Consider the following 21306-nt stretch of genomic DNA (forward strand, 5'->3'; position numbering starts at 1 on the left):
CCGAGGCAATTTGTAGTTTATACAAAGGACGTAATCATTACCTTTTCATAGCTTTATTGGTCAGGAAGTGTAATGAAAGTATCACATCATTTAAGTAGCTTCAATGTGGTTCTTACAGCTGTGAAGATGAGAACATTTTGGATTGTGGGCAGCAGAACACCTTTTACAATCTCAAAAAGAAGTTACCATGGAGATACTGATCCAGTTCAGCATCCATGCCTATGAGGACCGAGTCACTCCTCCTGCATGGAAACTGCCCCGATGTTTGAGAGCCATCTTTCGTAAGACTGTTCTTGGTGCTTATGACTGCTACGAGGGTGACTGGTGGCATCGATCGTTCTGCTACAGGACAAACGGTGACGATTGTCGGCGCTTTCTTGAAATGCAAGCTTATAAAAATCAAGTCCGTACAAAAAATACAGGATCATTCTAATTAGCATGTTTAGTGCTATGCCCGGGGACTCTTTGGCTACGCAGTATGCAGACCTCTGTAGATATTTGATACGCGGCGTTTCTATCGTGCCAATGCTCCAGCTTGGTCAACAGAGATCTGATTTCAGTGCAGTGTGATCCGGAGTCCAGTCCCAGCGCCACACATGCAGCATGTGGTCGTAGAAGGAGCAGCTCGCCAACACGTAAGATGCCGATGGGGCGCCTGCATTCGGGTGCAGGGCAGCGCCCGCAGTGGTGGTGACAGGGGGCGCTGCCCTGCCCTCTGGGATGTATCGCCCTGCGTCATCCTCCAGGGAAGTGTCAAAGCTGGTAGTGGGAGACTCGTACTGAATCCTCAAGTGACCCCCGCTCTCAGCAAGGCTTTCCTTTGGTTCTGCCGCCACGGGGGAGCGGGGGCCCGCTTCCTCCACAGTCAGCCGGGACCAGTCGGCTCCGTACGCCAGGGAGCTGTGGAGGGTGTAGGATGCTACGACCGGACTCGCTCCTCCACCGCCCTCTGGGAACGGACAGGGAAACGTGTTATGTTAGAGACGACAACTCGTATGGCAGAAGCAAAGTTTGTAGGATTTAAAAGACGTTTTGTAAACCAGCTAGCACGCAATTTCCTTTAAACCCCTAGAGGAGAGGAGAGGAATTTCTTTGGGACACAGAAAGGTTGCTCCGGATAGCAGTGCATCCATCATACATGAGTAGAAGTTAACAGAAATCAGACTGATATCACGTAAATGCACCGGCTTGACGGGCTGTTGTGATGGGAATGTGGAGTGTGTTTGTGTGAGCAGACTCCAGATGTGCAGCCGCTGCCCGGAGGAGGCAGGGGGATCTGTTTGTGTCACAGCATGAGTGAATACAGAAGGTTGAGTTTACATAAACTACATGTAGCCACCAGATACGTGATGTCAGCAACTGGTACATAAAAAGCTAAAGTACATTCAGTCAGACGGAACCACGCAGAAAGAGGGAGAACCTAGAGCCTGCTGGCAGTGAAGGATGTGGAAGTCGTTGTGCATGCAGGCTGCCAGCAGCAGGTGCGGATCGGTCGGATGCCACTTGAGCCTCCACACTCCTCCACCCGCCGGAGTCCCACCGAGAGGCCGCTGCATGTTCCTGCCGTCCCACAGCAGGACCTGCTCGTCATAGCTGCACACAGGAGGCCAGAGCACGAGAGCTTAAGCACGACCAGGGGGAGCTAAACAGTGCTTCTCTGTGGGGGGGGAGGGCACGTACCTGCCTGTAGCCAGGATGTGCTCCCGGTGGGGGCTGCTGTGTATACTGCACACGCCCATAGAGTGTCTGCAAAGGGACAGGACAGACGGCGTCAGTGAGCGCCGCGTAGAGGAACAGAGCAAACGGCTGCTGAGGACAGAACCTTTTACTGGTGAAAGTGGGGCGGGAGGGGGCAGCCCGCAGGTCCCAGCCCCGGAGTTTACAATCGTCACCGCCTGTTGACACACACAGATTCCACCCGTTAGGAGATGTAGCATCTGCCTCGTATCCATCGAAAAACGCTCATTACACAACATCATTCATTACAATTATGAATTATGAGTACTTTCACGCTGATACTTCCAGTACCTAACCACTCATTTTTACTTATTTGTATGAACGCAAAGTGTCCTACAAATGTTAAGTAACGGAAGAATAACTCATTTAAGCTGGGGTTCATGTGCTGGTGTCCTGGGGAAAGATCGTGAACCCCGGACTTCTCCTGAAGGCTGTGCCATGGTTGTGTGAGTGTATATTTAGAAGAGAACCTGATAGGCAGGTACCACCTCGTCAGCGCGTGAAAGCCCTGCTTTGGCGCTCTATCCGGCAGCCTGTGGGTCGCGGCTTGCAGCTCGGCTTGGTTATGGTCTTTTGTTAAATTTGGTCCAATTCTCATGTCACCCGTCGACAACAATGCTGACATACAGAGAAAGAAAGATATTTGTGGCTGCCGCAGGATTGTACAACGCCCGTCAAATCATTTGATTAGACTCCTGTGAAATGAGGGTCTATTTACAGGTGTCGCTGCTAGTATCACAGCTCTGAGTACCAACAGTAACTTTCGGGATGATGATTCAGGGGAGGGGACTTTTTGCTCACATGGAAACTTTCTCTCTAGATTTAGCAACATTTGAAAGCTGGTAGCGATACTTTCACTGAAAAAAGCTTGTTATTCCCAATTGAATCATTTAAAAAAAATGTTGTACTCTTGCTAGTTTCTCAACACAAACCTTTAGGTATGGACCTAACACACGGCTACTGTTGTGTTTTCTGTGGAGTTTTTAATTCATGACGTTTTGTTATTTCGGATTTACATGTGTGATCAAATGTTTACCTGCCAGAGCTATATATGTAAATGCCAGTATTATATGGAGAAACTTTGAGGTAGCAGCGCAATAGTGTAGTGTCCCTTTAAGAGAGGAGTGTGCTGTGAGGTCACGTGACCAGTGTTTACTGAGTGAAAAGGAAGCGCGATTCACTTAGTTGGTAACGACTTCCAACCCGGTGTGCAGCCACTTGGTAAGCTCTCTTGATTTTCAATGTTGTCTTGTCTCCTTTATAATGTACGCTTCATGTTGTCTGATGTCACCTTAAATGTGTTGCTGCTGTGTTTACTTTCTTTGTGTTTCATACTTTAAACATATAAGCCAGACTGCTATGTGACGTGGGTACTTCCTGGTTTGCCGTGGGGCATTTTGGGAGTTGTAGTTTCCTGCTAAGAAAAGACTGCATGCATTGTGAATGTGGTGCATAATGATTGAATGTGTACATGCAAATAACGAAACTGATGATGGTGGATTATAGTATATTAATAATGTTTATTTGTATTTTGAATAATGTTATTAAGATGAAGAACTGGGGAGCTGTGTTGGTTGTGGTGTGCACATGGAAATTGAAGTATTGCATTTCTTATTATTCCAGGTTTTTTACCTGGTTCCCCTTTTTAAGAAATAAACAAACAAATGAGGAATCTCGAGTAAAATCCTATGTATGCCGGGTTGCCCTTTCCGTGGGGAGAAAACGGAACAGCTACTGATCGGACCTGAACATTTGTATTCAGTGGCAAAGGAAGGATTCAAAGGAAAGTTACCAGAGTAAACCAGCTGAGTGTCCCAGTAGGAGAAGGCTGATATCCAGGCCTCAAAGTCATGGGCCTTCCAGTGGGACAGAGACGCCAGAGCGCCTTCAGCCAAGGACAGCACACTGAGGCAGCCTGCAGAGTCACTGCACACCAGCCGCACATCACTGCTGCAGACACAAACAGGCCGCTTTGCGTGAGCAGCGTCAGCCACAGGAGCCGCCGCTACACGTGGCTCATGACAGGACAACGTGGCTCATGACAGGACAACGTGGCTCGTGACAGGACAACGTGGCTCGTGACAGGACTACGTGGCTCGTGACAGGACTACGTGGCTCGTGACAGGACAACGTGGCTCGTGACAGGACTACGTGGCTCATGACAGGACTACGTGGCTCATGACAGGACTACGTGGCTCATGACAGGACTACGTGGCTCATGACAGGACTACGTGGCTCATGACAGGACTACGTGGCTCATGACAGGACTACGTGGCTCATGACAGGACTACGTGGCTCATGACAGGACTACGTGGCTCATGACAGCAGCCAGATGATTTGGTTTATAAGAGATGGGTCTTCTGTGCCTACATAATGTTAATGACATCATTCATCCATAATGTGGTACTAACCATTAAAAACTCTGTTACCTGTCCATTCTTCCAGTGGACCAGTCCAAGGACAGAGCCAGCCGCTCAGCTCCCACCTCCACACTGCACAGAGGGTGCAGCCTGCGGCCGCCTTCCTGCTTGGGGCGTGCAGTCACCTATGAGCGCAGTCTTATAGCACGGTAACAGCTTAACACACACACATTTACACCAGAGAAATGAGCAGCTCAGCTTCCCTACTTTCATGCGGCCTCCTGAAGACAGAAGTGTGTCTTGGTTCAGCCTTAGATGTTAGATGACGTAGGGATGTTGTAAGGCCGCGGTTCCTCTGGGACAACAACTCCGTGTTCAGAACATAATGTGCTTGTGCACAAACCAAACCAACAGCTTCAGACATAACAAGTCGAAAGGTCTTGTTATGAAGTGCTTCTGGTTTGTTTTTTATGTTTCTTTTATACACGTTATGAGGTCACTCAAGCGTGACAAGGCTTCACTTCAGACGCCCGTGTGGTGGACGAATCTGGCAGATATGTGATCAGCTATTCAACACTGAACGGTTTTATGTTGCCCTCCACCACAAGTTTGTTTTGTCAGACATCTTGTAAAAACAATGCTGGATGTTTCTACAAAACATTGCCTATACTTTGGCAGTTGAAGGTGTTTTACAGGTTGAATAATACAAATAAATGGTAAGATAAAAAACAACAACGCCACGTTGGTATTAGAAATGAGTTTGGTTAGAATTATGTTTTTTCCCGTCAATAAAATGGCCCAATTGGACGTATTACTGTGGTAGAAAAGTGACACGTGTTCGACCGTGGCGCATGCAGTACAGAGGGTGCTCCTAACCCCAACCGCCAGGAACCGAAAGGTTGGCGGGTTCAAGCCCCGGCTGCCAAGTCGAAGTGTCCCTGAGCAAGACACCTGACCCCTAATTGTCGCTTTGGATAAAAGCGTCAGCCAAATGACCTGTAATGTAATGTAATGTGTTCTGTCGATTGCCTTGCGTGCGGATTTTGTAGACAAACATCAGCTGTAGGTCGCACATTTCTCACCTGGCTGTCTGACAGCGTGTGCAGCTGCAGCTCCCCGGTGGCAGCGGCTATTCCCAGCACGGCCCCCCCCGGGAACGGAACATGGCACCTGTGATCAGCACAAGAATCAACCAGGAGTAAGCAGGCGGTCACTTCAACAGCCACATTGGTCAAGCCTGATTTCTTACCATTTCAAATCTAAAATGGCTGCTGTGTCAATGCGCTGCAGCTCAGTGAGAGGAGGGTGCACGGATCCCTCCCGCCGAAATTCAAAAAGGTACAAGCGACCAGTGCGGCTGGGCGGGGCATCGTCCTCCCCGCTCTTCTGGAAGTAGGTAAAAGGCACATGATCAGTCCAACGCCTGACACCAACATCATAAGTAACTGCTGCTCCTGTATGTGCATGTTTCTGCCATCATCATGAAGAACTCAGACTGCAGTCAGTCCCGTTACAATGACTATGACTTTACAATGCAAGTTAATGGTAAATGGACTGTACTTGCATAAAGCAACTAACATCCACACACAGGAGCCACAGCTACAGCAGCAATGTTGGGGTGAAGGGCGACGTGCTCCACACTCATAAGTTGGATGCATTTAGAGATGATTGGTTCCCTGGGCACGTGACGTCACCGCTGTCTCTGTCCACAGTGGACCAGCAGGCAGAATCAGCGGAGGCGTCGTGTGGAATGCGTGACCATTGAGTGATCATGCGTGCGGATGCACGTTGAAGGGCGTGTTCCGGTGTCACCTCACCGCTGTCTGGAGCTGGTAGGTGCCGCAGGCCAGGACGCCGTGGCTGGACGGAACGGGACACCACTCCACCGCGTCGGCACTCAGCTCCGTGTCGACCACCTGCAGGTTGCGCGTCTTGGACCTCCAAGCCATGGCCTCCTGCTTTACATATCGTCCCTGTAGCGACCACTAAAAAACACATCGACGTACTGTTGATTCACAAGTGCGCGTTGAAGAACTTAGTACGCAAGGCTTCCGGTCTGCGCTAACGTTAGCTTAGACGGCGTTAATCTCTATGGCAGTTAGCTAGCAAGCTACACTTGACTGCGGCCTCTCAGAGACCAACGTGTCGACAGTGAGACACTTCATATAGAGAACTGATATTCAGGGAAGAACACAGAATAGACACACAACAAATATCACACCGCAGCAACAGGACTCACGTGGGAGCCACAGCCGACTCGAGACCAGCGTCGTTACGTCACCGGAAGGGTGCATTCAGGGACCACTGCACAACAACAACAATGAGGAGGAGACTGGAGGATATAACTACCTGAGAATGACCGAATACCACATAATATAGTCCTATGTTTTCACAAGTGCCTTTATCAATGACGTAATCATGAATACCACCATTGTTGTGACGGCCACAGAGATAAGCTAAATTATCAATTCTGGGTCCAGTTATCACAACCAAAGTACTACCTGGATTCCTCATATACTCATTTATCTATCGATCAATACAAATACCCGCAACAATACAATTCATCACGAATGTCAACATCGAAGACTTTTGTCCACTCTCGTTAATGCTGGCATATTTTATTTTGAAGGGAATAAACGGGAAGTAATTGGTGGGACAATCGAGCAAACGAGTAATCTCGTTTCAAACCACATAACAAGTACATAGTTGTACCTGAGTGAAAGTCCGACTGCAGTCAACTCAGCAGGCATCTGACGTTTGGTGCCCCTATGTGCTGACATTTACGGTATTAAGTATGTACAGTAACCTCTAATCAAATATTAAAAAGTAATCTCTCACTACTCTTGTACAAAAAATGAAATATTTTTACTGTAAAAATGTATGATAAATATCTCAAATAAAAGTGTATGTTTGCAGGTTCAAAAATATTATTTATCAGTATTTTAACTGCAATAAAATGCAATGACATTCATACGTATGAGATACATATGAAATTGTTTAACTGTACACATTTGTCATTCACTGAAAAACAATATTACTGCATTTGTCATATTACTGCAAAACAATCGCCAGCGTCTAAATACAGACGACAAGGCACGTTTATATAAACGGTAGTAGACAGATACACACCCTGAACCCTCGTGTGCTGATTTTATTGTGGGTTAAATTGTGGGGAGACGCGGGAAACGAGGCACTGCTCCAATGTGAATAAATAGTGCTTAACCCGTTTTAGTTTTTAATCATTTTGATATAAAAGTGGCGGCACCTAGTGGCCAACTTTGGTCTTCGATTAATGAAAAATAAATAAACAAGAGACCGTAGTGAAAGAGCTGCCCAAGCCTGAAGCGAAGTCAATGTTAATGTGATTTAAATGACGTTCGTCCAATCCTGTATTGTTTTGTAGGTCGATTCACGTTTGACGTAACGAGGTGGGGACGGTCACGTGGTCCAGCCGCTGCCGCGCGCCAGCTACCGTCAGTCCGCTCCGAGTGTCGCCTCCCAGCAGAATGGACTTCAACGTGAAGAAGTTCGCCTCCGGGGCCGGGCTGTTCTTCACGCGGGCCGTGCAGGTACCCCCCTCTCTCCCCCCATCTCCCCCCATCTCCCCCCGGCGCGCGGTACTGTTCGGCTGACGGTTCATTCCGCGCTGTCGGAGTACCGCCTGACAGCGTAGCTTAGCACGTCATAGCCGCAGCGAGGCCTAACGGTACGCAGGGGTCCTCGCGCTATCAGTAGCGCGCTTGTTTGTCACCCCCGCGTTATCCCGTGGATGTCACGTGATATTCAAGGCCAGAATAGTATTCATCGAGTATCGACTCTGTTAGAAGAGCGGAGGGAATTTTAACCGCGGTGTTTACTTCTATTAATTCGGACACGTCCCGGAAAGAGAGAGAAACGGGACGGGGGGGATGGCGGCGGCGCCAGGTGACCGAGATCAGGTGGTGAACCGGAGCCTCCGTGACGTCATGCTATGTCGCCGCTCGTGATGCGCGTGCTCTGCCTCAGTTCACAGAGGAGAAGCTGGGCCAGGCGGAGAAGACCGAGCTGGACGCGCACTTTGAGAACCTGCTGAGCCGCGCAGACTGCACCAAGCTGTGGACCGAGAAGATCTACAGGCAGACGGAGGCGCTGCTGCAGCCCAACCCAAGTAACCTCCTGCCCCCCCGGCCTGTAGAGACCCCCCTCCACACAGTGCATTATACCAAAGAAAACCCCTCTAATCATTACATAGATGCACCAGATATTTATAACTATTTACTGTGTGTTAAACCGTCCATAAACTCTATATGGGTAGTTGCAACTCCTAAGTAAACTCTTAAGTATTCCTAAGTATACTTAGGAATTGTAAAGTAAATCACCTATAAGCCTTTAACACGGTTAAACACAAATGAAACAACAATACAGAATAACGTCCAACAGTAATTCTGAGCTGGACTGATAAAAAGTGAAACGGGGCAGAGGACCTGAATGTGATTATTTATCATCTGTTATCAAACCGTTACGGTCACAGAAGGAACTAAAGGACACGACTGCTGTCTTTGTGTCTGCTGCCTCTACCATCTAAAGAGCCAAGCTGCCTTATTTTCCACCAAATACAATTTGCATGGAGCCGCAAAGCTATTTCATATTACAACTTCTAAAGAAATATTTCATATGCATACATAATATTCATATGTGTGTGTGTATATACACATATATATATATATACATTTTTTTGTATTTATGAAATGATAGAACAAGAATCAAGACAATTCTTGACATCTCCTTACTTAAAGGTCCAGGATAGACGCATATCTTTTTTTAATGAATCAAACGCGTTTGTCTTACTACTTCATGAGCTTCCACACACCCAGCAGGAGTGTAGTGGGAGACTTGATCCACTTTGTGAAAGTTGAGCTCCTTTACAGTTTGCTGCAGCAGTAGAGAAACTGCTTTTTTTTCTAAATCTCCAGCTAGATACTTTTCATTAAAAGCTGTGAATTGATGCTGCATTTCTTTTGCTCGTTAGTATAATGAAATCAGTCCTACAATGGTGGTGACGGTAGACCAGGAAGTTCAATACTTCCTACTCTAGACATCATATTCAGTAGCTCCAAGTAATCTTCTGTGACTTTTCTGACACACCACTGCACTTCTCTGTGCACAATGACCAACACAAGTTGATTTGGAGTTAAAAAAAAAACACTACCACAATTCTCTACGTAATATAAAAACGACGAGTTCTGTATTAGCAGTGACTCTTTGATTCAAAGTGGTCCCGTGCTTGTGCCACGTTATTATGCATAGGTGCACAGAGAAATGCAATGACATCCTGCAGAAATGGGGGCTCTAACATGTGACTTTTTGATTCTCCATGCTACAGTAGACCACACCGGTAAGTAGTCTGCCTCCTTATTTTAGTGCCGTGCAAACCCTTCATGACTTTGTATCATTGATGAGCACTAACAGGATCAGATCAGCACATGATTCTTGGTATTGATTTGTTATGAACATACTCTCCATTACTTGTTTGAATGTATAGCTGAGGGGCCTTTAAGGGCACACGGGCCGGCCCGAAAAACACCCCTTTTTCTGGACTTGTTTGGGGGAAGCTTCAGTGGGAGGAGAAACACAGAATTTAAACAGTTGTCCAGATCCAAACGTAATCAGAATGGATATTGGGACGGTATCTAACGGAGTCTGTTTAATGGGTGAGGCGTTGGTTACTTTCAGTGGAATGCGCCCCAGGTTGCTCGTGGCAACGGGCCGGAACCTCGTGGGCTCAACGGGGAAGCCAGCGGGCTTCAAACCGCAGCGTCTCCTACCGTTTAAAACCTCTGTCTGGCTGGATGGAAGTAAACCAGGGTCCTGGTCTTTGGAGACCATTTGCTGACTCTGTGGTTCAAATATGGTCACCTCCGTTCAATAGGTGCCAAAAGCCATGTATATGTGTCCACTTGTGACCAATGAGCAGGTACAGTACAGTTTATTACGGTGCATCAACATCCTTTGATGCACCACCCTGCTGGACGAGCACGGCGCTCTCCTGCATTTCAGTTGCCAAACATTGTGTGCTCACTATAAAGGGGACTTCTGTGACCCAGATTTAATTAGGTTGTGGCAAATTATAAACTGTTTTTCGTTCCGTTTAGATTGCCTGATCACAGTGTTGGCTCCTCTAGGATGTCTAGATCTTTAATTACTGTCGTCTGAATCGTATTTAATTTCTTTAACACATCACATGCTTAGGAACGCTGTATTATTCTCTCCTTGAATCTGCCCCAGATTAGTCTGCTTTAGCTGCTTCACCCGAGTCAAGTTTTTCCGTACTTCAGAGGTGGAAAGCAAGACAAAATGTCCTTTAAGCTGTGTGCTGTGTCCATTGATTCACTGGCCACCTCGTGGTTCTGTCTCTCCGCCCCGCAGAGCTCATGTGCTGTTTGTGGCACAGGCTCAACTACACGTGTGTCACAAGTAAGCCAGTAATTCAACACCGTGAGCTACGAGCAGCTCCACAGAGCAGAGCCCAGCTGTAACAAGAGCAGAAAATGATAAACAGACCACAAAACTATTTCACTACATGTCATCATTCATGCATCCACAAAGTGATGACAGACGCTGGCATACGATGCTCCACCTCTCCATCAGGACTAAGCACTCGCAGCCATAGACAAAACATGTTCACCTTTATTTCATCATGAGCAGCAAATGAACCTAAAGTGTCCTCCTGTCTTTCACTGCTGTTCCACGTGTCGAACTCTTTCTCTGTAGGTGCTAGAATCGAAGAGTTTCTCTACGAGAAGTTGGACAGGAAGGCCCCGTCCAGAGTTACCAATGGAGAGCTGCTGGGTCAATACATGACGGACGCAGCAAAGGAGTTTGGTCCTGGGACGCCATATGGTAGATATGCATCCAGCTGTGCTCTGTTTCCTTCCATCATATCCCCTTTGCACACGCTCCAGCTCTGTGTTGAGTCATGGGACAGAGAAGAGGACGGTCTGGTACTACTTTAGGGACTCTGAGAGGCCTTTGTGTTTCTTGCAGGGGGAACTTTGATCGAGGTGGGCGAGTGTGAGCGGAGACTAGGAGCAGCAGAGAGGGAGTTCCTCCAGACGTCCGCTATCAGCTTTCTCACCCCACTCAGGAACTTCCTTGAAGGAGACTGGAGGACCATTTCAGTGAGTCTGAAACTACACCCGCTCTGCTAATGGCAGACGGATAGAAGCTGGTCCAAACCGCCCGGGCCTGTGTGAAAGGGTAATTGTCCCCTAACCCTGATGGCGGGTTGTGTCCCCTGGGGGGCGGGAACAACTGACGTCAAGCGTGCGTGATAAGCGGTCCGAGTCTTCGCTACGGAGAGGTTCTCGGCAGAATCTTTTTAAGGTTTATTTTTTATCCAAGAGGGACAAGTTTGGTTTTTAAAACCATTTTGTATTTATTCGTTTCATTTTTGTCTGATTTAAAACTTGTTTAATGATCTGAAACATTTGTGTGTGAAAAAACAATTACGGTAACTATAAAGGGGACGAATCATTTTTTACAGGCTCGTGGAACTTTGAAAAGCAGAGTGAGAAGTCGTATTCATCTGACGTCTTTTAAAGCAGGTTTAGGTAAAGACGTGCTCAAACGCTACGTGCAATATGCTTAAATGAATCTGACTACAAGTGAAAACCTTGAATTGTGAACTTGACCGCGACGGTCATTTGAATATGAGCGTGACTTCGTCATGGCAACCTGTGGCTGTTCCTCCCACATACGCGTGTGTCTGTACCTGCTCCGTGGTCCTTGCTCTCCGCTCAGCTTCCCTCCGGGTCGTTGTCTGTGTTGCAGAAAGAAAGACGTCTTCTGGAGAACCTCCGCTTGGACCTGGACGCCTGTAAAACCCGTCTGAAGAAGGCCAAGGTGGCCGAGGCCAAGGCCGCGGTGAGTGCTGTTGTGCCCCCTGACCCACTGCCCCCCCCCACGATGTAGCCAGCGTGGTGCTGACATTAACCATGTCTGTCTGTTTGTTCATAACCTTTGCAGTGCGATGGCGAAGTGAGTATCAAACGCATTCCAGAGACTTTCAGTATGATGACATGTTGGCCTGTTTCTCTCGTGCTTTGTGTCCAGTTTTTGTGACATTCAGTAATTGGTGACAAGAAACGTTTATACATTGATCAATTAATCACTCAGAAACGCTGCGCAATACACTGGAAAAACAAGTTGACTGAAACCGCAGCATTTTAAACAATATGATGGGAAATTAACAGCACTTATTAAGCAAATGTAACAAAATACTGGGCCGGTGAGTGTGTGTGTGTATGTATATATATATATATGTATATATATATATATATATATAATTGGCCATTATGCCCTTAGACTAAGTTGCAGCAACAAGGATTTATTTGATCTCTATTGCTTAAACACTAAACTACCATTTACTCACCAGATGAGTGAGTGAAATGTTTAACATTGCTGTGTTCAATACAAGCTGGATTTAAATCTAGATGTACTTGTTTTTAACTAGTTTTAATAGAACTTATCTTGGATTAAGTGAGACCATGATGGTACAAACCGGCCGTACAATGATGCAGTATGATGGCATCTGTTTTAAAAAAAGAAAATACCAAAGATGAAAAAATGATGCTTACAGAAGGCCAAACAGAACCCAATACGGAGCAGAGGGCTGTACTGATTGACCCCGGCTGGTACTGACAGGCCTTAGGAGACAATGTGGACCCTTTGTCTTTCTCTGATTAATGCTCACGTGACACTTTGTTGCTGTGGCAGATCGACAACAGTCGTCCGTTGTTCAGGCCTGAACTACTCAACAATGCAGAGTAACAGAAATGTATCTTCTTTGGTTCTTTTCTGGAAGACGGATGTGATTCTAAGAAGCTGTTTTACTCTTTGTGGTGCAGAGTAGGCTGACAGCATGATACTGTTTAGCCAGCAGGTGGTTGTGCAGCACTGCCAGCCAGAGGCCCACGGCGTTACAGCTAATGCCTGACTGCTGTGAATCAACTCTGTTTCTACTGCTCCAGTACAAAATCCTAGCTGTTAAATCGAAATCCTAATGTATGAAGTTCCTTTCCCGTTCCACTATTCCACGCCTTCAAAACCCCCTCTTCTTTTTGTGGAACTCTTTAACAGAATCAAAAAGAGTCCGAACGTTCGTTTTCAGTGTGAACACTTGCATGCGTGTTTGCATGTGCATGATGAACTACTGCCTGACGCCTGTGATATCACAGCCTGTTCCAGAGGGGTTGGTCACGTCAGTGGAGGCCGCGTGTAGATGCACTTCATCTTGTGTTGCATCACCATTCCATTTGCTGCATGTCATCTCTCTGCAGTTGGCTGGGATACATCTGACTCTGAGTCACTTTAAGTTCCTGCAAGAACCTCTGGATAAGAAGTGGACCACTTCACTTTCTACATTAATAACTTACTGATTTATATTATATTAATATATAATCAGGACAGTGTCATAGACAGACGTACCCTGAAGCAGTGGCGCATGGTGGACTTTTGCCAATCGGTTTCAGTAAACATCCCAGCATGATTCATTTCAAACACACATTATTACGATTAATATGGATTGTATATAAAAATAAACCTAGGAACTCAAAAGCCACGTCCTGGTTGTGTGTCCTCACCGCAGTCCTGTGTGCGCTGTATTCTATTCTACTGTCGCGCACCAACCGCCAAGACAAATTCCTTGTATGTTTGACATATTTTGGCAATAAATGATTCCTGAGCTGGGTAATCACTCAAAAAAGCTGCGCAAGCTGTAATGAATTAAATAAAACCTTTTTTTTCTGCGGTTCGCCGAGATCATCAGACCAATGCAGAGTCCTTTTCATCCCCCCCCCCCCGAAGGACCCAACCTTCAAAATGCGCTGTGGTTTGCTGCACAGTCCCACACGTTTCTCTACACGGCGTCCCAGGCAGAAGGTCACAAGATCCAAGTGGATTCATTTCATATACGAAGGCCGTGTCCCAGCAGGCATTTGGGCGGTGTGTGCAAATCATTTTGGGCCAATATAACGCTGGACTCGTGCAGAGAATTGTCCGGTTTGCGACAGAAGGTGAATGCAGGGATATTCACACAGGCGCAACGAGGAAAGTGATCTGCGTGTGGCGGTAGAAAACGAGCATGCTATGTCTCCCCTTTAAAGTGTTTTCTGTCGGCTGTGCTCTCTGTACTCACGTGTGTGCTGGACTATGTTCCGGTGTGTGCTGCTAATGGGAAATAACCTCACTGTCTCTGCAGATGGCACCAGACTTTCAGGAGACCAGACCCCGCAACTACGTGCTGTCTGCCAGTGCCTCAGCGGTAAGGAGACTATTTACCAAACACAGCTGGACGTGCACCGTCTTCTCATTATGGAGCCGGGTTGTGTGTTCAGCAGACTGCGGTTCTGAAAGTGGGGTCAGTAAAATGAGGTTGTTGCCTGTGAAAGGCCACCTGGAGCGGGGCAGAAACCACATGCCTTTGTTTCTTAATTCAGTGTTCAGGTGTATTAGGCCATTCGGACCACACCCAGCATCAACAAAGGGCCTGGTGGCACCTGCGCACACACAAACGGCAAGGCAAGTTTATTTGTAGAGCACACTTCAACAACTGGTTTATTCAAGTTCATTCAGATAAAACCAGTGAAAGGATCAAAACATGAGGCAAACGATTTAAACAAGTGAAAAATAGAATCAAAGGTGCAGCGGTTTAATCCTGCCTGAAGGGAGCGTCAGGGAGGGAGCACGCCTGTGAAAGCCTTCTGGTCATTGTTCTCACGTCTTTCATATCTTTCTTCTCCTCCTGTTGCGTCATCTGGCCTCTCAGCTCTGGAGTGAGGAAGTGGAAAAAGTAAGTAGGCAAATGTTGTTGTGATCTTTGTCCTACTGCCTTGTCTCCAAATAAACCAGGTTGTGCTGCATGTTGTCCAGCAGAAGTACTTCTCCCTGTTTGTGATTGGCCACATTAAAAGGCTTCTTACAACACAAAGCGATTCTAATCGGGGGGGTCGAAGCGTGTCCGCCCTGATTACCACTCTGAGGGTCCCGGGCCATGAAAACACACGTCCTGGCTTCTATGTCCGTTGGATCAGCAGGCGTAGCATTAGTCCTTCCCAGTCGTTATCGCTCCACGTGTCACCTGATTGTAGATGTGTAGATGTCCCGAGGGTCACCAACACGCCTCCTCTTCCTGCTTTCAGGCTGAACATGAGCTCCGAGTGGCCCAAACAGAGTTTGACCGCCAAGCAGAGGTTACTCGGCTGCTTCTGGAGGGCATCAGTAGTACACATGTAGGTCACCCACACATTCAAAGCTGCGTTTGTGGTGACTGTATTTATGTGTGTGTGTGTGTGTGTGTGTGTGTATAATGTCTGAGTACTTCTTTATGAGATGAGCTCAGAAGCGTGTGTTTCAATCAATAACGGATCCTGTGTTGTTGCCTATTGTGCAGGTGAACCACCTGCGCTGCCTGCATGAGTTTGTGGAGGCCCAAGCAGCGTATTACAAGCAGTGTCATTTCCACATGCAGGAACTCCAGAAAGAGCTTGGAAGGTGAGACGTGAGGGAATGTGGTGAAGTGTCTTCTGTACACAAGCTGGAGGCCAAACGCAACATGCAGACCATCTGTTGAAAAGTGATCGATCAAGACACACAGAAATGATTAATTATATGATGATAGTCATTTTCTCAATCAGATAAAGTGTGGATATTATGTCAAATCAGAAAAGGATACATTTTGGAATATATTCCATGTGGCATGTGAATTAACTTATTCTAGAAATAGTTGTACATAACAACCAATGCATTGTTTAAATACAAGATGAAGACCGCATGGATTTGTCCTCACTTCAGAGGTCCTATGAATTTCTGGTTTTGACAACTCAGAATTAATCCTTTTGACGGCCTCGCGGCATCAGTTGCGATGAGGACTTGTGAGTATGGCTCCTCTCTTTATGCTTTCCAAAGAGTCCGCTCATGTAGAGTATTGGTAGTTACTCCACTACATCACTGGTTACCGTAGAAACAAACGAGTCCTCTGAGGAAGCCAAATCACAGGGCGTCTTATTTAAATAGTTGCTGATATTGTATTCCATTTCTCGGCTATAAATTCTCCTAAATGCTGCACAGTGGCCCGTTTGTAAATTCAGTCAAACTTTGACTCATAGAGTGTGAAGCAGATGCAAATCACCCAAACTCATTGTTGTGTCAGTGCATACATATTTACTGAGTTACCTACAACGCATTGATACAAATACAGGTATGATGAGCTTTTAGAAACACTGATTGGAGGGTGTTGCATGAAATGCCTGCAGACGTCTCTCTCTGCATGTCCTGTGGTTGTTTTATCCTTGAATTTCAGGAGTGCTGTTATCATATTTGTCAATATTATGCACAACATGACAATTTGTTCTTACCTGAATTAAATCAATTCAGTGTCCAATAACTTAAGCAGACAACTGCATTACTTCTAAAACTATATTTCACTAATTCACTGTAAAAAGACCAATCCTGTGTGTCCCTGTCTGCCACTCTACTCCAGACAATAACAACATGGTCCCCCGAAGACGCATCGCTGCCTTTATTGAGCGGTTTCCCCTTTGGTCTCCTTTTAGCTGCGCTGTCAGGGCCATTTGATTGGCTGGGAGGGTGTTTTTCAATCGCACACCCTCTGCTCCAGATTCCACCCGGTTTGATTTGCTGTACAGCCGTGAACTAGAGTAGCACTGGAGATAAGCCCCCCATGCCTTTCTGCTCAGGCTTGAATGTTTCTTCTGAATGCATTAGGAACTGGACACCGGCCTTTAGAACCGTTTCACTAATACAGAAAGACTCGTGATGTGGCACGGTTCGTGTCCTATTTGTGCACGTTTCTATTTCATATACACGTTGTAATCATCACAGCGTCATCCGCCTGCTCCCCCTCAGGCTTCCCGACGCATTTGCCCTGAACTCCACCAACTCCGCGGCCTCCGCCTGCAGCGCATCGGAAGGCCCTGTGGAGACGGACACACTGAAGATCGAGGAAGTTCAGGCCCCAGCTACGGGATCCCGCAAGGCCAAAGTCCTCTACGACTACGATGCCGCGGACTCCAGCGAGCTTTCACTTTTAGCCGATGAGGTAAAGTAGAATCATCCACCTGCAGCAGCTGGGTGAAATAATGGCTCCAGGTCTCAGTCCAAGGACGAGCCTCACGCTTGGTTTACGGTTTAAAGTAGTGCGTCTGCCCTTTGCCTGCAGGGTTAATGTTTTATTTTAGAAGTGTACACAGCTTTTCTTGTAATGGCGGAGATGGTGTCCCATAAAGTCAGCAGTGTTCCTGATGAGCTGGATCCTGGCCTGCATCTCTAACCTTTGGGGCTGGTTGTTTTTCAATTATTTCACACTCTAAAACTTCCCTTACCCCTGTTGTTTTTTCCACAGCAGTGCTGTTAGAGAAAGGTAGCCACATAACCAAACTGTGACAGAGTACTGGAAGTACATTAAAAAGTGCATTTAGTCGTGACGGTCTCAAGGTGTGTCTGCACCATCAACAACTGCTGTAATGTTTAACTTGGTGATATAAACTAAAACGGATCCAGTCTAGACTGCTGAAATGCACTGAAATGCATTACGCATAAAGGTCCTTGAGCACGCAGCTAACTGACCGGCCAAAACAGAACCAATGACATGATGTCCTGCGGGATGTGATTGGTCCGTGTACAGGACGTGGAGTGAATGTCTTATGTTTGTCCCGTTTGTCCAACACAAGCCCTCTATGCGGTCTGTGGCTCTTTGTAACCGCATGAAGAGGAGGAGGAGGAGGAGGAGGAGGAGGTCCTTTAGCCTTACTAGTGTGTGTACTGTGTGTTGCAGCTCATCACAGTGTACACGGTCCCAGGGATGGACTGTGACTGGCTGATGGGAGAGAGGGGAAACCAAAGAGGAAAAGTGCCTGTCACGTACCTGGAGCTTCTCAGCTAAAGAACACGCGCACATGTATGATGACTTCTGAAGCCAGGAAGATTTTTCATCCGCTTCTGTCAATTTCACAGTGTTCCACTAACCAAACCTTCCATAGCCGTCCTCCACTGTAAGCATTATGAAACGTGTTAAGTGAAACACACTTCTCTTATCACACACAAGTATGTTCACGTGACGCTGACAGCAGTGATAATGGAGACAATGTTGCAATGCCTGCAAGAAAATCCTTAACATGACTTTTAGATATGGTTAGTGGATTACTATGTGTTCTTTCTTTGCTATTTATTACTTATTTATTGCTGTGCATTCCAACGATGTGGGGAAATGCCTGCTTTGCATTTCCATCAAATCTGAGTTGTTGATCTGATTTGTTATTAAGTGTCTTTATTGTCTCTGAGAGGTGTTCACAAGTCTTCAGCAGGCCGCCGTATGGATAAAGCATGCAGTAACCACGCCTCCTTGGTTCTCCCAATCAAAGTTTGGTGCAGTTTTGGTCAGTATGACGGCTCTTCCACACGGAGGAAGAAGTGAAAATGATCCCGGGCAAACAGACTGGGTCGTTGTGACCGCGTCACGGCAAACTCGCTGTTCTGCTGACTTGTATTAAAGAAAATGAAAGCTGTGGCTGCTCCCTGGTTTCCCTGCAGAAGTCCTCTTCCACTGTCTTCCAATGCTAGATGAACACAATTGGATCTCTTGTGTTTTGCAACTTTCCGATCCATTTAATAAGATAAACATTAGGTTCCCAAAGACCATTGACCATAAAACAACAAATGGTGTTTTTCATCAGTGTTCTAGAATCGTGGGAAGCAGAGCCGCCTCAACTGCTGCTAACATAATGTTTTGTAGGTACAATCCAACTCCTTCGCTCGATTGATAGAGGAACTCCAAATGGGCTCTTTTGTTTGACTTGCTTTTTAGGCTTCTCAGCCTTTTTCACAGCACAGAAGATTCAATATGAACACCTGTGCAGTAAATAACCACTCCTGTCCTAACTGCCTTAAAATGATGAGAATGTGCTCCTCTCAACAAAAGGTCCAAAGACCACATAACAGCATGCAAGACTGCAACTCCTTTTAATGGTGTGGTTGTTCCGTATGTGTGATCCTGTCCTTTGAATTGGTGATGTTCCTGCCTGTTGCTGTTCTGTCTGTCAATAATTCAAAGTGTCTTCAGTCTTAGTGCTGCATGTGCTACTCCTCGTAGCCTGTCCTGCTGGATGAACCAGGTTCATTATGTAGCCAAGTCCATTTCCACAAAATATTATATGCTCTCCCACATTAATTGACTTGTTTTTTCTTTTTTCTCTCCTGCCTTTTTGAGTTTTTTTGTAAAATGAGCACACTGAAAATTGAAAAAATGTGCTGGTGGAGTTGAAATGATGCTGATGCAAGAGTTTTTGGTCCCTGTGGTCAGAGAGGGACGGGGTGATGACGTCTAATATTTCTGGTCGGCGGAAGAATGTATTCTGTCATGTTTCCGGTCTTGTGCTCACTTCCCAATTTTTTTTTTTTTTTCAAATGTTGTCTTGTGACTTGTTTACCTCATCTTGTATTATTATTATTATTAATATTATATATTTTGTCAATGTATGTACTGTTCCTTAACCATGCTGAATGGATGAAATGTATGTAATTCAATAAAAAGTCAGTCATTTGAATTCCTGCTCTTTTCCTCCATAAACAACAAACCACAGCGGTGAAAAGCTGAAGCCGAAGCAGAAGTGCTTCATGCTGCTGCACCAAAAGGCAGCTTCATCATTCTTTCCCACGACATCATGATTTCTCGATAATGTGTGGTATTGATCCTACACTCCTTATTACATCGAGGTACTTCTCACCTACGAAGCCCTGTTGGTGAAGCACCGTCTTCTCTTAAGGAGCTCATATTATCGTATTGTCCTACTGGAGAGCTGCGCTCCATAAATGCTGGTTCTATTTCATCGTGGATGACCGCCAGAGGCAGTGCTTCACACTGGCTCATCTTCCGTCTCTCTGTCTTCTGACGAGTCTTTATACCAACAAAGTCACCTGTGACCCCGGATGACCTCCCGTCACGTACAAGTATCATCCTGAGATCAGTCCTACGGAACCTCGCGAGTTCAAGGGATTCCGAGTGACTAAGAACTCCGGGGGTCATCTGTGATTTTGGGCTAAAACAAATTCCATCCATCCATCCATTGTCAAACCGCTTATCCTGCACACAGGGTCGCGGGGGGGCTGGAGTCCATCCCAGCCAACTTCGGGCGATATAAAACAAATTGAATTAAATTAATTTTTCTCTAGTGTTTATTTTCATCCACTTTATTGTGCTAATAATAGTATAGTCACTTCAGTGGCAATCTAAGAAACCACATTTCTTAATTAAGGGGGTGGATTCGTGAGGGCTTCTGACTGGGGGCTGCTCCTTCCCAGCAGTAGCAGTGGTGGGGGGGCGGCGATGTGCAGGAAGGAGGTGCAAGCCACAGCGGCTACCCCACACAGCTGACCTGACGGAGGGACCAGCTGAGTGCAACACGGCCCTCCACTACATCCTCCAGCATCTGGACTCCCCAGGAACCTACACCAGGATCCTGTTTGTGGACTTCAGCTCTGCTTTCAACACCATCATCCCGTCTCTGCTGCAGGACAAACTCTCCCAGCAGGACAAACACCAACAGCTGCACCTCCAGCCACCAGTCCGTCACGCTTCACGCTCCTCTCTCCCCTTCGGCTTCTCAGTCGCTATGTGGAAGAGACGCACACAGAATAAGCCCAGCCGAGGCCTCATCCCAGCACCACCCCGTCGCTCCGTTCCCCCTAATGATAATAATAGAAGCTGAAGTTTTGGTCTTTTCTTGCACAGATACCCAACTGCCTTTTGAGTTTTGGTTCAAATATTTTGAATGGCATTCTGTTTCGGGTTGTACGGATAAGAATGTTGTGGGATAAGAATGTTGTGGGAAGTTTGCGATCGAAGGAATTTAACAAAGCTCATCAAAACAATCTCTGCCACACACACACACACACAGAAACATTTCCAGAACAACCGGTACGCAAAGGTATGTACATTCCTCTTCGTTTCATCACGTCGGTGCTTTCATGAGACCGAGCTCGGAAATTAAACTCCCCAACCTGCCTTTGTACTGACTCTCGTTTTACAAGCCACACTATAAATACAAAAGGTGTAGGTGGGAAGTGAAACCTAGTGATCACGATCGGTATGAGATCTTCTAAAGTTATCAGTTGTTGAATCTGGATTTGATCATCGAGAGCTTTATAGTTATACAAA

The 21306-nt window shown here is 46.4% G+C and overlaps 2 protein-coding genes and 1 long non-coding RNA gene across 18 annotated transcripts; 2 read left to right on the plus strand and 1 right to left on the minus strand.

Moving 5' to 3' along the window:
- Positions 1-37: 37 nt before the first annotated feature.
- dph7 (diphthamide biosynthesis 7) lies at positions 38-7864 on the minus strand. 13 transcript variants are annotated; one of them, XM_078087462.1, is made up of 11 exons: positions 7414-7551; positions 6337-6401; positions 5915-6082; positions 5347-5480; positions 5180-5267; positions 4167-4282; positions 3530-3687; positions 1823-1895; positions 1681-1746; positions 1421-1593; positions 38-949 (listed from the first exon to the last, which is right to left on the minus strand). In XM_078087462.1, the coding sequence occupies exons 3-11, from the start codon at positions 6044-6046 to the stop codon at positions 540-542; spliced, it is 1350 nt and encodes a 449-aa protein (XP_077943588.1). In that variant the 5' UTR covers positions 6047-6082; positions 6337-6401; positions 7414-7551; the 3' UTR covers positions 38-539. The 13 variants fall into 13 exon arrangements, with proteins under 13 accessions (XP_077943588.1, XP_077943593.1, XP_077943591.1 ...); XM_078087467.1 differs by lacking the exon at positions 6337-6401 and having other exon boundaries at positions 3530-3684; positions 4167-4261; positions 5347-5483; positions 7414-7864; XM_078087465.1 differs by lacking the exon at positions 6337-6401 and having other exon boundaries at positions 3530-3684; positions 4167-4264; positions 5347-5483; positions 7414-7546.
- Positions 2849-3409, plus strand: LOC144386388 (uncharacterized). The gene is made up of 2 exons (XR_013452091.1): positions 2849-2958; positions 3361-3409. It is a non-coding gene; the product is annotated as an uncharacterized LOC144386388 (long non-coding RNA).
- Positions 7501-19696, plus strand: sh3glb2a (SH3-domain GRB2-like endophilin B2a). 4 transcript variants are annotated; one of them, XM_040195106.2, is made up of 12 exons: positions 7532-7666; positions 8103-8244; positions 10848-10976; positions 11121-11254; positions 11907-11999; positions 12102-12113; positions 14335-14397; positions 14902-14925; positions 15275-15364; positions 15526-15626; positions 17001-17193; positions 17929-19696. In XM_040195106.2, the coding sequence occupies exons 1-12, from the start codon at positions 7604-7606 to the stop codon at positions 18034-18036; spliced, it is 1152 nt and encodes a 383-aa protein (XP_040051040.1). In that variant the 5' UTR covers positions 7532-7603; the 3' UTR covers positions 18037-19696. The 4 variants fall into 4 exon arrangements, with proteins under 4 accessions (XP_040051042.1, XP_077943596.1, XP_040051040.1 ...); XM_040195108.2 differs by lacking the exon at positions 12102-12113 and having other exon boundaries at positions 7501-7666; XM_078087469.1 differs by lacking the exon at positions 14902-14925.
- The last annotated feature ends 1610 nt before the right edge of the window (positions 19697-21306 follow it).

Source organism: Gasterosteus aculeatus, chromosome 13 (assembly GCF_964276395.1).
Source record: "Gasterosteus aculeatus chromosome 13, fGasAcu3.hap1.1, whole genome shotgun sequence".
Taxonomy (NCBI): Eukaryota; Metazoa; Chordata; class Actinopteri; order Perciformes; family Gasterosteidae; genus Gasterosteus; species Gasterosteus aculeatus.